Raw genomic sequence first — 15,710 nt, forward strand, 5'->3', positions numbered from 1 at the left:
GTAACGGATGTGAGAGGAGGGAGGGGAGATCCTAATCTCTGGGTCAACTCCCATGCCCCATTTGGGTTTTTGACTCTTCTTTATGACTTTGTCCAAAGTAAAATTCCCTGTTGATCTACCTACTATAGCAATGTTTGCCTGACTGAATCTCAATTGGGACCATTTAAGTGCTGGGATGGTGTTAAATTTATAAATTGACATAAGGAAAATTGACATGTCTGGGTTATTGTCTTTCTATCCAAGAAGGTGGTCTTTCCATGTGGTCGGTCTCCATCTATGTCCCTCCAGACAGTTTCAAAGTATTAGCACTTAGCACTTTCCTTTTTTCAAGTTGTTGAATTTCTTCCTAAGTACTTCATCCTTTATGTGGCTGGTATAAATTGTACTGTCATGAGATCTCAATGCATTTATATATAAGGCACACAAAATAGTCTAGCATACAGTAAGTGCCACAGATGCACTTGCTATGATTGTCATTCTCAGTTTCTGCCCCAATATCCTCTAACTGGATTTTTATCTGAATTTGGGTCATACTTGTTCTCTCTGGGTTTCTCCTGACCAGGAGCTATACAGAAGCTGGAGCATAGAACTGGACCTTAGGGCCTCATTTTAATGAGACAGTGTGGCATAAGAGTGACAGCTGCATCCCCTAACCAGCTCTTACCATCTTTCAGATATTCCTTCCCCACTAATTTCTGCTCCCAGAATTAGAATTTTCTCTTACTGGCATATCTTCCCCAGAGGCTAAGGGACCATTTGGTGCTAAAGCTCAATCATTATAAGCAAGTTTATAATTATTGCTTCATGTGTTCTGTCTGGCTTAGAAAAATGAAGTTTAATATTCCTAGGAAATAAAATATACTTTGGGCAAGTCTTACAATCCAATACAAAACTGTTTGGTGACTACAACTCTGAAAGAGGCTATCAATTGCTCTCTGTGTATCAGTAAGTTAGGCTGCATACTAAACTGCCCCAAAATTTAGTAGCTTAAAATAACAATTGTTGAGTTTTGCTCTTGGGGCTCCAGGTCAGCTAGGTTGTTTTGCTGATCTGGACCAGCCTTGGCTAAATCCACCTGGCCTCACTCATGGCATCTGTGGTCAGCTGAAGGGGAAGCTAGACTCTGACTGGTCTAGGACAGATCCCTCACATATCTGCTAGTTGTTGTCTATCAGTTTAGGGCAGTGAATTTGACTGGGCTATGTGTGTGTCATCAACCTGCACGCTAAGTCAGGTTTGTTGTGACGGTGCAACTATGTTCTGAGAGACAGCAGATAAGGTTTCTTGAGACTTACAACTGGAACTGATAAGGCCACTTTCTGCCATATTCCGTGGGCCAAATGAAGACATGAATCCATCCTGGATTCAAGGAGAAGGAAATAGAGCCCTCCTCATTGCAAAGGGCATAGATATAATCAATCTACCACAGTCCCTACACCAACATGAGAATGCTTAGCCTGATTTCCTTTCACCAAAGCTGCTACATTTCATTAGCCACCTACTCATGGACTGACTCAGGCAAAGGTCCACAGGCAAAGGTCCAAAGGGATGGGATGGTCCATCCCATCCCTTACAATTCATAGGACTTCATTTATCCTGATTCACAACAGGTTCACTTTCTGAAGATGCCATTTCTCGACACTGAGCCCAAATCCAAGTCTTTCTGAGCACATGGTCCTCCACACCAGCTGTACAGATGATCCATTTTCCTCTCTGCCCTGGCTTCTGAGAGTAGTTCCTTGTTTTGGTGAAGTTTTTCAGGAGTATAGACTTACCAAGACATCAAGAATGATTCCCAGCTAGTGGTTGAATAAATATTTGTTGACTTATCGACTCAATCAATCAAGGCTAATTAACTCACAATCCTGTTAGAAGCAATTCAAAATGTTACTTCTCACTGTCAGGAGGCAGATTGAGCTTGGAAGTAACTCAGGCATCTCTCTTCCTTCTGGAATCTCCACAGCAAAGCACTGAATCAGGACCATGGGACCCCTGGTGGCCAAGCAAGGACAGACTTTCTCTGCCAGTTTCTTCTGTCTTCTTGCTCTCTAGGGTCACTAGAATACCCTGAGCCAGGCTGTGGAATAGGTGGAGGTTGTACACCATCCTCTGACCTCCCACATTGCATGGCTGCTCTCCTCTACCCACCCAGCCGAATAATCCCAAACTCCATTGCCTCAAGGGTAAGGAGGAGGAAGCAAGAAGTAAAGGGTCCAATCCTGGGTTGTTGAGGTCAACAGGAGAATACTCACAGAAGACAAGGAAATAAAACAAAACGATAAAAACACTAAGAACTTGGTTTGAACAGCAAAGCAATGCTAACTGTAGGTATTCATAAGAAAGCTTGCCTTTCATAACGAATAACCCTATGCAATACCTTATATGTTTAAAGTTTTATTTGCTGTGTGTTTTACTGTATCATATTAGACTTTCTTCCTATATTTGATGTTCTCTTGCACAGGTGAATGTCATGTAATATTGTGTTTAGTAGGATTCTAGTATAATCCAATTGGATAAAAAAGAAAAATCTATGTATTTACATATACATAGATGTAAAATTTTCATGTATTTTTGTTAAAAGGTGCATTTTATCCTTATAATATCTACATGTATATGTAAATGTATACATATCTTATATAGTTAACGTCTAAGTACATACATATGTATACTTACGTTTCCAATGAAAATGATAAGAGTGGGATCATAATGATTATCTCTAGAGACATTGTTTTTCATTTTCTTTTCCATATACTTAGACTTTTTTTTACAATGAGCATGTGCTACTCTTTTTGTAAATTTTAAAAAGATTCGTGTAGTTTTTCTTACCTCATTATCCCCAGCTTACATTGTAAATCCAGGTAATTTTTTATATTGGATCTTTCCTGGAAAAAAAATTTCCACTATTTCCCATCAAAAGGGTCTGGTTTCCAACCCAGGAAAAAAAAATGAAGAGTCCAATCCTTTGGTTCAATTGATGAAGAAGCCAAATCCCAACCCTCCCCAGGATAGGACCTTACTGGGGCAGAGAACAGTGCCTCCCAGCCCAGGCCAGGGCCAGCCCCCTTGCAGCCCTTGGGCCTGGGTGCTGGACATGGCAGCACCATCTTCCCTTGCTCTCCCAGGGTCGCGGGGGCAAAGGCAGCATCTACGTGTGGGCCTCTGGGGACGGCGGCAGTTATGATGACTGCAATTGTGATGGCTACGCGTCAAGCATGTGGACCATCTCCATCAACTCGGCCATCAACGATGGCAGGACAGCCCTGTACGACGAGAGCTGCTCCTCCACCTTGGCATCCACCTTCAGCAACGGCAGGAAGAGGAACCCTGAGGCCGGTGTGGTAAGTGAAACCACTTCTCCTCCTCGTTTCTTTGTGTCTGCTGCCCCTCTGAGACAGGGTGGGACACACTGACTTCCCTCCCTCCTTTCCTCAAAGAGTAAGCTCAGGTTCTGAGGGGAAGATGCTTTGGCTCTATGCCCAATTCTGCTTTGTTATCAAGATAGAGACACGCCATATGTAAGTTGCAAGCAAGAACAATGATGAGACCTTTCCTGTTCATTGACCATAGATAATCTTATCATTGTGGCATACAAATAGTCATGAACTGATTAATCAGTAAGTTACCCCAGCACATAATTTCTAAGAATAAGTAATTACAAGAATTGAGGTATCGCACCACAGACCCATCCTAGCTAAGAACACATCCATGTTATGGTAGTTAAAAAAAAATCAGCATTGATGGATGGACATTCCTGGGCCCATAAACCCCCTAAATTGGACATACCTGCATATATTCTTAGGGAAAAGGATGTGATTTTCATCATATTCTGAAATGGAACCATGATTTTAAAAACAAAAATCAAGGATCACAAATTTAAGTTATTTTTTGCTCTTTCCTGAGCAAAATGTCTTCCTTTTTGGTCAACTAGATATAAAGACAAATTCTCCAAGCCCCTTAGAAATGTGTCACCTATAGAATATGAAATTGACCCTGTGGATCTTTTCTCTCTCTGGTTATTTTATTTCTTTATCAGTCTTAGAGTTCCAAACCAGGATTTTTTTTTTAAGCTGTGCATTTGTAAATTTTAAAAAGATTCACCCACGGTTCAATAGTCTTGGGTGAGTGACATCTTGACCAGCAGCTCACCTCCATTGGGGTTTCTCAAGAGAGGAGGATGGGAGCTCCAAACAAAATTATTATTACTATCTAGTGTTTTAATCCTGCATTCTCTTCTGGTCTTTCTTCAATCCTACATTCCCCTGTGGACTCTCTCCTTGGCAAAATGGTCAGACTTCTGCATGAGCCAGGAGAAACCCTTTACCTAGAAGAGATCTAGACCTTAATAGCCTGCCCCTTCTGTAGCCCTCTCGGTCCTGGGGAGGATGGAGATTATGCCGGTTCCTCCCAAGCAAAAGGAGCCTCCAGACCTTCTTATTCCACCAACTGTACAGGAAGAAAGGGAGAAGAGCCCCTAGAAAAGGAAAAGGGAGGGTGGCCTCAGTCCTGTTCTGTTTGAGGTGACTCACTCTCCCCTGTAGAAGCTTCACTCCCTACCCAAAGGGCCACCCTCAACCCTTATCTACAACTGCCTTTCTACTTGGGCTGGGGAAAGGCCTTGAATTTCTTCAGAATATTTTAATTTTCCCCCATAGATACCTTTAAACCTCCCTAATCCTTTGCTCCTCAAAATAATAGGCTCTCTATAGAATCCTACAAACAGAGGGAGACAAATTCTCAAGGTTTACACATGATCTTCATGAAAACACTGGCTCACACAAACATTGAAAATGATGTTTTTCTCTTTGTAAAAGTCCTTTAAAGCTCAGTTTATCACTTTCTCCCCTAAATAAGAATTTTGGAGGTGATTCATCCACATATCAAATTGTCTTGACTTGACATGTCTCTTCATATATTTTAGATATAGGAGAATGTTATATTTGATACTCTGTCTTTCCAGGTACAGTTTAGACAACCATGTTTCTTCTTCTTCCCTCTTTGAGAATACTACCCTTTCCTTATTGAAGGGAAAATAAACACTGGTGCAGAGGCCCATAGGCTTTCCCAGAGTCAATCAGTGCAACAAAACTCAGCATTGTATTGACTAGATGCTAACACTGACTTATCACTTTCCACCTCATAATGTTTCCTTTTCAGATTCAGGAAGTAAATGTCTCTCTAGTCTCTGGACTTGCCATATAGATGTTCTTTGAAGAAATTACTTACCTGCGAACACTATAGCAATAACTGATCACGTGTCCCTTTCTGCATGGGCTACTAGGAAGCTCAGCTAAAATTTATGGCAAAAGAGATAGAGGTATATGGATGCTGAGTTAATCCTTAGTTTCATCTTAATCTTATCAGAGCAAGGCATAGTTCAAATGAAATAGATAATACCATCATCCACTTTGTTTGGAGATTCAAAATAATGTGATTTATTTATTTATTACTCAATATCTTCCCTTCCAGGCCACCACAGATTTGTATGGCAACTGCACACTGAGGCATTCTGGGACATCTGCGGCTGCTCCAGAAGCAGCTGGTGTGTTCGCCCTGGCTTTAGAGGCTAAGTACGTCTATAGCTCTGGGACCAGGGTCAGCTCAGAAAGTGGACTAGCGTGTTCCTTTTTACACAAATACCAGGTGTCCGTGGAGGCAAAAGTGCATGTAAAAGTCTAAGAATGGTCAAGGCCAATGAATCTGCTGAACATTTCTAAATGCTCACCCCCAACACACACAAACACACTCACAAACACACACACCATAAAACTGCATTTCTAGGAGGACAGAATACTCCAATATCCAATAACACATATCAGCAACTTACTTAGGTATCAAATAAGGGCACATAAGTACATCTTTCTTCATCCACCCCTTCATCTTCTGAATGGTTTTTGGCTATTTTACTTCTATATTTTAACCAGCTAATGAAGGAAAATTAAATTGACAAGCTGGGTATCTAGCAAGGCATTTCAAAACATCTGGCAAAGAGGATGTTCCTAACACAAGATTTGTTCATTTATAAGATGAATTTACTTTCCAACACTGAGACAAGGTGGGCAAAGCCATGCAGTGTAGACCAAGATATGGGCTTTAATGGGAAAACCTTCAAGTGGCAGGTAAGAGGAGACCATTCCCTATGTTCTCAGCATCCCACAGAGAGGCCACATGTTGCTACTGCCGATTACACTTTGGATTTGAGCATCAGAGGAGGTACCTGCCCACCCACCACTCTGCCTTCTCTCATTGAAGCCAGAGGTTGACTTTCTGTTCAAGGAATGAACACTTGGACTTCAGACATGCCCCACATGGCATGAATATAAATGCCAGCTATATAGAGAGTTGTCAGAGAATACAACACCCAGCAACTTGTGACAAGTTGGATTCAGGATCCTGGGGAAGGGGAGTCAATTTCCCATCCCTGTCAGCAGTTGCTAGGCAACTTCAGCTTCTAGCATCAATCTTCAGGCCGTCTTGCCTATATTACTCCACATATGCATGAATTTTACAATTTGCAAAAGGGGCAAGTGTTGGTTCCTAGAATAGGAAGAGACTTTGAAAGATCATCTAGTTCAACTCTCTGTCTTCAAGTTTGAAAGCGATAATTATTCTCCTTCTATAGAAAAGATCCCAAGTTGAGAGTGACTTTTCTCTTTAGACCAATCTAACCTTTGATTCTTATAACAAAAGTCAGGTGGAAAATTTAAGACACTAAGAGAGTGACATTGGTCAAAACTTAACTTTTAACTAACAGTTAATGTTTTAGTTAGCTTTTTCATTGCTGTGTCCAAAAGACCTGACAAGAACAATGTAGAGGAGGAAAAGTTTATTTTGGCTAATGGTTTCAGAGGTTCTGTCCATAGTTAGCCAGCTCTATACTTCTGAGCCTGAAGTGAGGCAGAACATCATGATGGAAAGAAGGGCATGGTAGAGTAAATCAGCTCAGGAGATGGCCACCAGGAAGCAGAGAGAGAAAGCATGCTCCCCAGGAGTAAAATATATATGACCTACTTCCTCCAGCCATACCCTACCTGCCTTCAGTTACCACCCAATTAATGCATATCAGTGGGATTAATCCACTGGTTAAGTTATACTTCTCATGATCATTTCACCTCTGAAAAATTCTTGCACTGTTTCACACATGAGCTTTTGAGGGATACTTCAGTCCTATTAAAAACACAGAAACCAAAACTTATTCACATGTGTTGTGCATTTCCTAAAAATGAAAGGTCCATCTCGGGTCCTGAGTGGGGTGGCTCTGCTTACTCCAACTGCAAGCACAGACAAACAGAAGTGTCCCTTTTAACCTCGGTTGGCAGGACTTGACTCACAGTCCCCTGGGATCTTGGCAAGCAAAAAGTCACTTGCCCAAGCCCTTACACATATGAAAGGGCAACCTAAATTGAAGCTACTGGATTCCTAAAGAGATTTGTAGTTCTCATTGATTAATTAGTGTTCTTTAAGCAGATGTGTGTTTTCCAAGAAAGCCACACTCAGTGGCTTCTGCTTATTCTCATTGACCAGAACTGTCACATGACTACCCCACACTGCAAGGAAGGCTGGGAAATGTAGTTTTATAGTTGAGTATATTGTTGTTCTAAGTAAAAAATTGAAATTTTTCTTACTAAGGAAAGGAGGAAGAATAGATACAGGGGAAAGACAACTCCTAGTTTTCTTCCAGTGACTAAGTGGGTTATCACTCACTTTCTCTGCATCTTTATTATCATATCTGCAAAATATTGAAAGTTAGATCATTCATAAGATTCAAAGGACTGTCTAGAATATTGTAACCCTGCTTCAGGAATATAATTTCTTTTAAAAAGAAATTCAGTTTGATGTGCGTTGGTCTTAATATTGAATATACCTTAAAACTGTCGGGAAATGTTCATTTACATGTTTTTAAATATTGCAATCCATATTTTCATTGGAAAATAGTATCTATTCTCTTCTAACTTACTTCAATTCCCAATATATAAGGTAGATTTTAATATTGATAATAATAATAAATAATAATAATAAACTCTTCATTGAGTGCTCATACTGTGGTAGTTACTTTACATATCTGATCTACATTTACAACCTTCAACAAGATTATAAGGTCTTATCCCCAGTTAAATACATAGACAGTAGAGTTTGGATTGTTAAAGTAACTTTTCCAAGTTCACACAGTTGGATTTAAAACCTACTGTGACTGATTTCCATTACTGTGGTTTTTCCTCAACCCAACTCTTTCCTAGAAGAGGCATTGCCCGCAAGGAATCAAAACCAAGCTATGAAATCAAAATCTGGACCCTGACATTATTTTTTTTACCATCCCCAAATGATTGAAATATGCAGCCGAGGTTGTGAACCATCATCTTTGACCAATGTTCTCAAACATTGGTGTGTAGAAAAAAACATCTAGGAAGATTCATGCAAATTACCAGGCCAACAACCTCCAAGATGCTTATTTAAGAGAGCAGGGAATCTAAATTCATCACTAAACATCCAAGTGGTTCTGATGCAGGAGATTTGTAGACCACAATGAGGCTCCCTATCCACAGGGGATCCACAGATGGTTCCCACAGCATCCTGAGCTCCCCCTAGCAAGGCAGCTCTCACTTTTTAAATATTGAGTTGTCCATCTGTCTTCATGTTATAAGCTCTTGAAGGAGGGACCTTCATATGACATGCCCAAAGTTAGTACAGTGCCTGAATGTGGGACACATCCAGTAGACATCCACAGAGTCACTTCACATATGGTACCTTTTCACATATCTGTGTTTTATTTTCCTAATTATTATATAAAACATATGAGAGCAGGGGGATGTGTGTCATGTGCTTGTCCTATAACCTCCAACATAGCAACCTTTATGTTGCACATACACTGTAAATTTATTTTTTACAATTCAATAACTATCACTGTGTGAGTCGTGAGCTGGTATGATAGAATTACAACTTAAAACATGTTAGTGGAACACTTCTTTTACCGGATAGTGTATTTTATCAATTCAGAAATTTTTCAGAAGGGACAATTTGGAGAGGTCCAGTTTTACTATTCAGACATATGCAAACGGCTAGACAATCAATGTTGCACACTCATTTACATTGTAGTATTATGCTCTTATGTATCTCAATAGCAAGGAGTTCTTTGTTCTGATTCATTCTGTCTTCTCTCTCTCTCTCTCTCTCTCTGTCTCTGTCTCTCTCTCTCTCTCTTTCTCTTACACACACACACACGCACACACACACACACACACACACACACACACACCACTGAAGAAATATTTGAGAGAGTCCTACTTCAGACATTGGGAAGCACAGTACATTTCCATGATGAACACAAAGGATACTTTACCAGCTAGCCAGTCCTCAGGTCATTTAGATCCTCATTTGCCAACACTTCTGAAATCAATAAATTCAGAATCACATTCCAGTGAAACACAAGAGCTTTTAGCCACAATCATCTTCAGGAAATTCCATGCCATTCTCTCAGGTCCTAAGGACCATCTGTCCCAGATATGTTCTGAATCATCTCAAATACACATTGACCCTCCTTTGAACTTTCTCCTTTATAAAAGACAGTCCATATTTCAAGAATATATGGATCACTGGAACACTTTGGCTCTGCTTCAGAGCTTCAAACCAATGAACTTTGTGTGTGTTGAAACTTCACCAAATGAGTTACGCTGCTCCTAGTCCTTTGAATTATTTGACTTTGGAAGAGTATAATAAGTAGTTCAGGGTTTTTCCAATTTTTTCCAATTTTTTAACCATGACCCTCAGTACTGCATCCCAACATACACACACCCCAAAAGTTTCATGAAAAATATTAATATAAGAATATTACAGGTAATACACCCTGTTACTGTTTCTATCCTTTTCTATTCTATTAAGTGTTTTAATGATAACCCCAGCCATTATATCACTAGTTCTCAACCTTGACTGTCTGCTGGAAGATCTGGAAATATTAACCATTTCCAATGGCTAAGTCTTGCTCCCAGAGATTATGATTTCATTGGTCTGGGATAGCCTGAGCAGATGGATTTTAAATGCCTCCTGAGAAGAATTTAATATGTAACCCAGGTAGATCACCTATACAATAAGTTGATTTCCTAGCTCACAAGTGAATCATGACTTGCATCTTGAAAAATTTATGCTAATAAGAGACACTAATTTCTAAAGACAATAGGATTTGAAAGCAAACTGATTTGTTCAATGTGCCAAGGACTATCCTGGGCATTGGGGATTGTATAAATATAGTGAAGATATTATCTCTGCCCTTGAAGAACTGACAGTCTCATTTTTAAAAATGAGTACACTCATATAGTCAGCATCCTGACAAAGAAACAGCACTGCCAGCACCCACAAGCCCCCAGGTCCCCTCCCAGTCATGATCCCACAACTAACCCAGCTTCCAACAGCATAGGTTATTTGTTCCTGTTTTTATACTTTAAACAAATGGAATCACACATGCATTCTCTATATTAGTCTGTTTTCCCTTGCTATAATAAAATACCTGATGCTAAGTATTTAATCAAGAAAAAAAGTTTTATTGGTTCACAGTTTGGGAGGCTGAAAGTTCAAAATCAAGTGGTCTCCAGGAAGTCTTCGGGGCTGATGGCATCATGCTGGGAGCACAGATGAGGAGAGATCACATGGCTAAACAGAAACCCAGAGAGTGATGAGGGCCAGTCTTGCTCTTTTATAAAAATCCTCTCTCATGAACTAACCAGGGTTCTATGAGAACTACATTATCTCTGCCTGAGGGCAATGGCCACAGTGATCCAATCACCTCCCACTCAGCTCCACTTCCTAAAGGTTCCATCACCTCCAACATCACCACACTGAGGATCAAGCTCATGAACCCTTGGTGTGGACACCCATACCATATCCAAACCACAACATTCTATTTTCTGCCTCTCTTCCTTAGGTCAACACAGTATTTGTAAGACATGTCCATATTATTAGAAATCATTCTAGCACACTCATTGTCATTATTGTATAGCATTCCACATTCAGTGGTTTATTCTTGCTACTGTTAAAGGATATTTGGGTTCTTCACAGCTTGGAGTATTCTAATATACATATCTGGTAAAGATATACACATTTTTGTCAGATACATATATAAGAATGGAACTTCTAGGCTATTGTTTAGACGTATGGACAACTTTAGAAGATCTAGCCAAACAGATTCCAGAGTGGTTGCAACAATTTACACACCCATCAGCAAAGCCCATGAGTTCTTCTTGCTCCACATCTTCATCAACACAGCATGATCAATCTTTTTCATTTTAACCATTCTAATGTGTGTGTGTTAGAATGCTCTTTTAAAATAAATCATTGTTAAGTAAGAAAGGCAAGAAAAAATTGAATGAACATATACGATGGCTCTAAATCATGCATGGACACCCTTCCTTGAGTGAGGAGTTCACAAGTGTTCCAAAATCTCCCAAGAGGCCTGTGTTCTGGGTGTCGCTTATCTTGCTCATTGTGATGTCTCTCTCTCCCACCTTGCCTCTTGCCCTTACTCTCATGCTGTCTGCTTCCTGAACCCAGCCTGGGCCTGACCTGGCGAGACATGCAGCATCTGACCGTGCTCACCTCCAAACGGAACCAGCTTCACGATGAGGTCCATCAGTGGCGGCGAAACGGGGTTGGCCTGGAGTTTAATCACCTCTTTGGCTATGGGGTCCTTGATGCAGGCGCCATGGTGAAAATGGCTAAAGACTGGAAAACCGTGCCTGAGAGATTCCACTGTGTGGGAGGCTCCGTGCAGGACCCTGAGTAAGTAGGGCCAGGGGTTCTTCTGTTATATGTGGAAAATGCACCAGTGATGGTGCTGTGACGTTGACAACACTATCAGATTTCCTCTCCAGGTCAGGGGCAGGCACTGGATTTTATGCAGGGAAAACCGGCTTTTAGGAAGAACTGTAGAGTTGCACAACTCCAGGGGGCACCATTTACATAGCAATACAATTGTGTGACACTGAACTCTCACTTTTAGGTGTGAGCTGTAGAATTTTCAGTGGCTCATGCCATTATTTTTAAGCACACAAATCAGCCAGTGCGACGAGCATCCAGATCAGTGAACAGAATGTGACTGATATCCCAGAAGAACCCCCCTCATGTCCTCTTCCATCATCATCTCCTCAAGGATAACCACTAAACTTACTTCTAATTCCATAGATATTTCACCTACTCTGTAATTAGTCTAAATGGAATATATACGGTGTTCTCTTTTATACCTAGATTTTCTTGTTCAGCATTATGTAACTGAGATTCAGCCACATTTAGTGTATCCTTGTAGTTTATTTTCATGGCTGATGTTTCAGTGCATAGGACTGTATATTTATTCATTCTACTTGAGGGACAGTCAAAGAGCTTGATTGTATTCTGAGTGATGCCGATCACCATTTGGCAGGATTTGAGTGAGTTCTCCACACAGGATCCATGGGTTGGTCAAGTGTACCTTCTTCCCTTCTCACTTCCCCAAAATGGTAAAAGGATTGGACAAAACGCCTACCTCTTCAATTTTTTTCTCTCTCCGTTGGTCCATCAGTAAGATGGAGATAGCAATTCTTACTATAAGGGAAATATTACATACTATGAAATACACAGAAAATAAGTGTATTTGTTTGAGTTTTGATAAATGTACCTAGGTAACTATCACCTAATCAAGAGATAGAACATTCTGTCTACCTGGAAAGATTCCTTGTGTTCCCTTCCAGTTAGTCCACACACCCCATAGACAACCATTGTTCTTATTCCCCACACCATAAGTGGGTTTTGCCAGTTCTTGGACTTGAACAAGAATCACATGGTATGAATGCTTTTTCCAATTTCTTTTATTTAACATTAGGTTTAGGAGGTCCAAGTTTTTACATGTAATAGCTCATTCATGCTCAAGGCTGTGTGTTCCATTATAAGAATACACTTCTGTGGTATTTAAATGCTGGTTAAATTCATCTTATTCACCATTTTATCCACCTTACTTCTGTTATTCTTTTTATCCTGCCTTATTTCTGTTGATCATCTGAGTTTGAATAGACCTTACACTTTGGCAGTATGATCCCATCTCAATATAGTATTTTTAAACTTTTTAGGTAAAATGGGTAAGATTACAAATGAGGCCGACTATTTTGAAAGCCAGTTACAAAAATGTTTTAAAAAACAAATTTGTGATACAACAATGCACATATTTTTTATCAATGCATTAAGTAAAAAGTTTTAGTGGCATATCCAAGGTCCACAATAATTTCAGAACATTGATGGTGAACAAAATGCTCCTAGAAGACACACACAATGACCCAGGTGGGATATGAAAATCTCTGAGCTTCTGGACAATAAGATCTGAAGTAGTGCTAATACCATCTGCAACATTATCTAAATTCATAATTGAAACAGAAGCTAAGTTTCTGTTATAGGTTAGTAAAAACTGAGGAAGGGTTTTCATAATCTAAATTATCAGACTCCCTGAATTCTGTCTTTGGGCCCCAAAATAATATCAACTGCATGGCAGGGTGTCAAGACCTTGAGGCCACTAAACCACCTGCTGAGTCCACTTGACAACCGTCTGCAGCACCCCCCAGGTACCACATGCAGACCACATGGCATCTTGATTCCAGATTCTAGGTGTCTGAGGGGGGGCCTGGGAGAATGCTGCTAAGAAATGCTCTTGAATAGCCCCAGGTCTGGCCCTTTATTTCCACCATCTCTTTTCATCACAGAAGGTTGACATCACCAGTTTTGATTTGAAGGTGAGAAAAGAGGCTCAGAATATGAAGTAAAGGGCCCTAGTTCATGGAACCAGCGACCCATCCATTCTATAAGACCCGAGGTCTAGAACTTCATCCACTGTTGCAGAGAGAAAGACTTAACAGGTGTCCACACCTTTACAGATGTTCTGACAGCAGCAGGTAGGGCCAGAACATTCCTTGCAGCAGTGCAGCTGGAGCACTATCTGGAGCACTATCAATTTTAAAAGGTGCCACTGTTGCAGTATTGAAAGGAACAATGAGCTTTGAACACCCTGGGACCTTTTTAGTCCAGGTTCCTATTGAAATGAGATCTTTCTTTTTTCAGACAAGCCAGACTGAACTCCAAAGTTTCTCAAGGATTGTGTGTTTGTAGGAAAGGGCCAGAGAGAGGCACCATGGGAGGGAGGGAGAAGAGAGAAGGAGGGCACATGCAGAGATGAATGACAAGTGATCTCCCAGTTTCTGAATAATGTTCTGTCATGATCTACATCTACATGTGGAACACGGAGTCAGAGGGAACACGGAGAATAATGTCCATCGTTTAAGGAATCTGAGGCCCAGAGTTTTGATCATCCCAACATCTCACGACTAGCCAGGAACTGTTTCACTCATAATATTGTTTCCAGTTAAAAGAAAATAGAAAGCTATTATATTGGCACAGACTCAGTTGGGCTCTTCACAAGGACAGGATCCTTGTCTGACTACAGATATATTCCCAGTTCCTAGAATTTTGCTGGGCACTTAGATCTACATTAAATATTTTTGAACAAAGGAAGAAATGAAAATATCTAGCCAACATCACCTAGGCACAAAGAAAACATGCCACAGGAGCAGAGGACCAGCCAGGCAAATGGGAAGAAGCCCCAAAATGATTGGCAGGGATCTGCATTCCTCCACTGCTCTCTGAGCCCTTGTTCACCCCTGCATCTGAATTTGTTCTCAGATGCAAGTGAGTTAGGTCTAGGGCAGATATGTTGGTGGAAAACTCAGAAGGACAAACCATGGTGGGCTGCGCCACTTGGCAGAGTTGGTCCTTATTATTTTAAATTGCCCTTCCAAGGGGGTTGGATAGAAGAACCAACATCCCTGGCAATTGGCACTTTCCATGACATGCCAGGCTGCACAGAAACAGCGTGCGAGGTTGAAAGAGTAGTGATTGTCAGGTTTATGGGTTTCCTAAGCATTTATCTTCTTAGAGAAAGAGTCAATTTGAAAAGCAATTTTCTAAAGAGACTTTATCAAGAGAGCCGGTGAAGGGTGCTCCACAATGATCACAGGGGAAATGCAACTGGCTGTGACAAGCTGCACCTGCCGGTAGAATGAGACAGAACAGGCCTGCCCATCAGCCAACAGGGACATTGTTGAGCTGGGACAGCCCCTTCTGTGTACTCCAAGAGAACTGTCTATGCAGCTCTTTTACAGCACAGCTAAATGTATAATCCAACTCTGAATTTTAGGTGAATTTAGGAATAAATGTTAAAACCTGGTATGAATGCCAGAAGCAGCAAGAGGAACTATGAAAAGAGCATCCTCAGCCACATGACAGATGTTGACTATGGATGGCACTGCTGAGCCACAGTGTCTTCCTGTGTGGGTCACCGTCCACCTGAATCTCACCCATCAGAAAGAGGAAACCTCACAGTGACCACCCACTGAGTGTTCTTGTGTGACTTCCACACTGTAGACATTTTAGGCACTTGAGAAAGAGTGGCAATTAGCTGTCATGGTGGTGCACACCTGTGATCCTAGCTCTCAGGAGGCTGAGGCAGGAAGGTCATAAATCCAAGGTCAGCCTGAACAATTTATCAAAACCCTGTCTCAAAATACATAAACCAGCAGCACTTAGTTGTAGAGATCAATCCCCAGAACTGCAGAAAGAGAGAGGGAGGGAGAGAGAGAGGAAAGGGAAGGGGAAAAGGAAAAGGGGAAGGAAGGAAGGAAGGAAGGAAGGAAGGAAGGAAGGAAGGAAGGAAG

General features: G+C 41.0%; 1 protein-coding gene across 1 annotated transcript in view; it reads left to right on the forward strand.

The window, feature by feature from the left end:
• Pcsk2 (proprotein convertase subtilisin/kexin type 2) overlaps positions 1-15,710 on the forward strand; it is a 273,006-nt gene that overhangs the window by 249,995 nt on the left and 7,301 nt on the right. Inside the window, exons 9-11 of the mRNA XM_015476507.2 lie at positions 3,123-3,338; positions 5,467-5,567; positions 11,536-11,763. Coding sequence (XP_015331993.1) covers positions 3,123-3,338; positions 5,467-5,567; positions 11,536-11,763 — 545 coding nt within the window. The remainder of the gene's footprint in view (positions 1-3,122; positions 3,339-5,466; positions 5,568-11,535; positions 11,764-15,710) is intronic.

The sequence above is a fragment of the Marmota marmota genome, unplaced genomic scaffold (genome assembly GCF_001458135.2).
Source record: "Marmota marmota marmota unplaced genomic scaffold, marMar, whole genome shotgun sequence".
Classification (NCBI taxonomy): domain Eukaryota; kingdom Metazoa; phylum Chordata; class Mammalia; order Rodentia; family Sciuridae; genus Marmota; species Marmota marmota.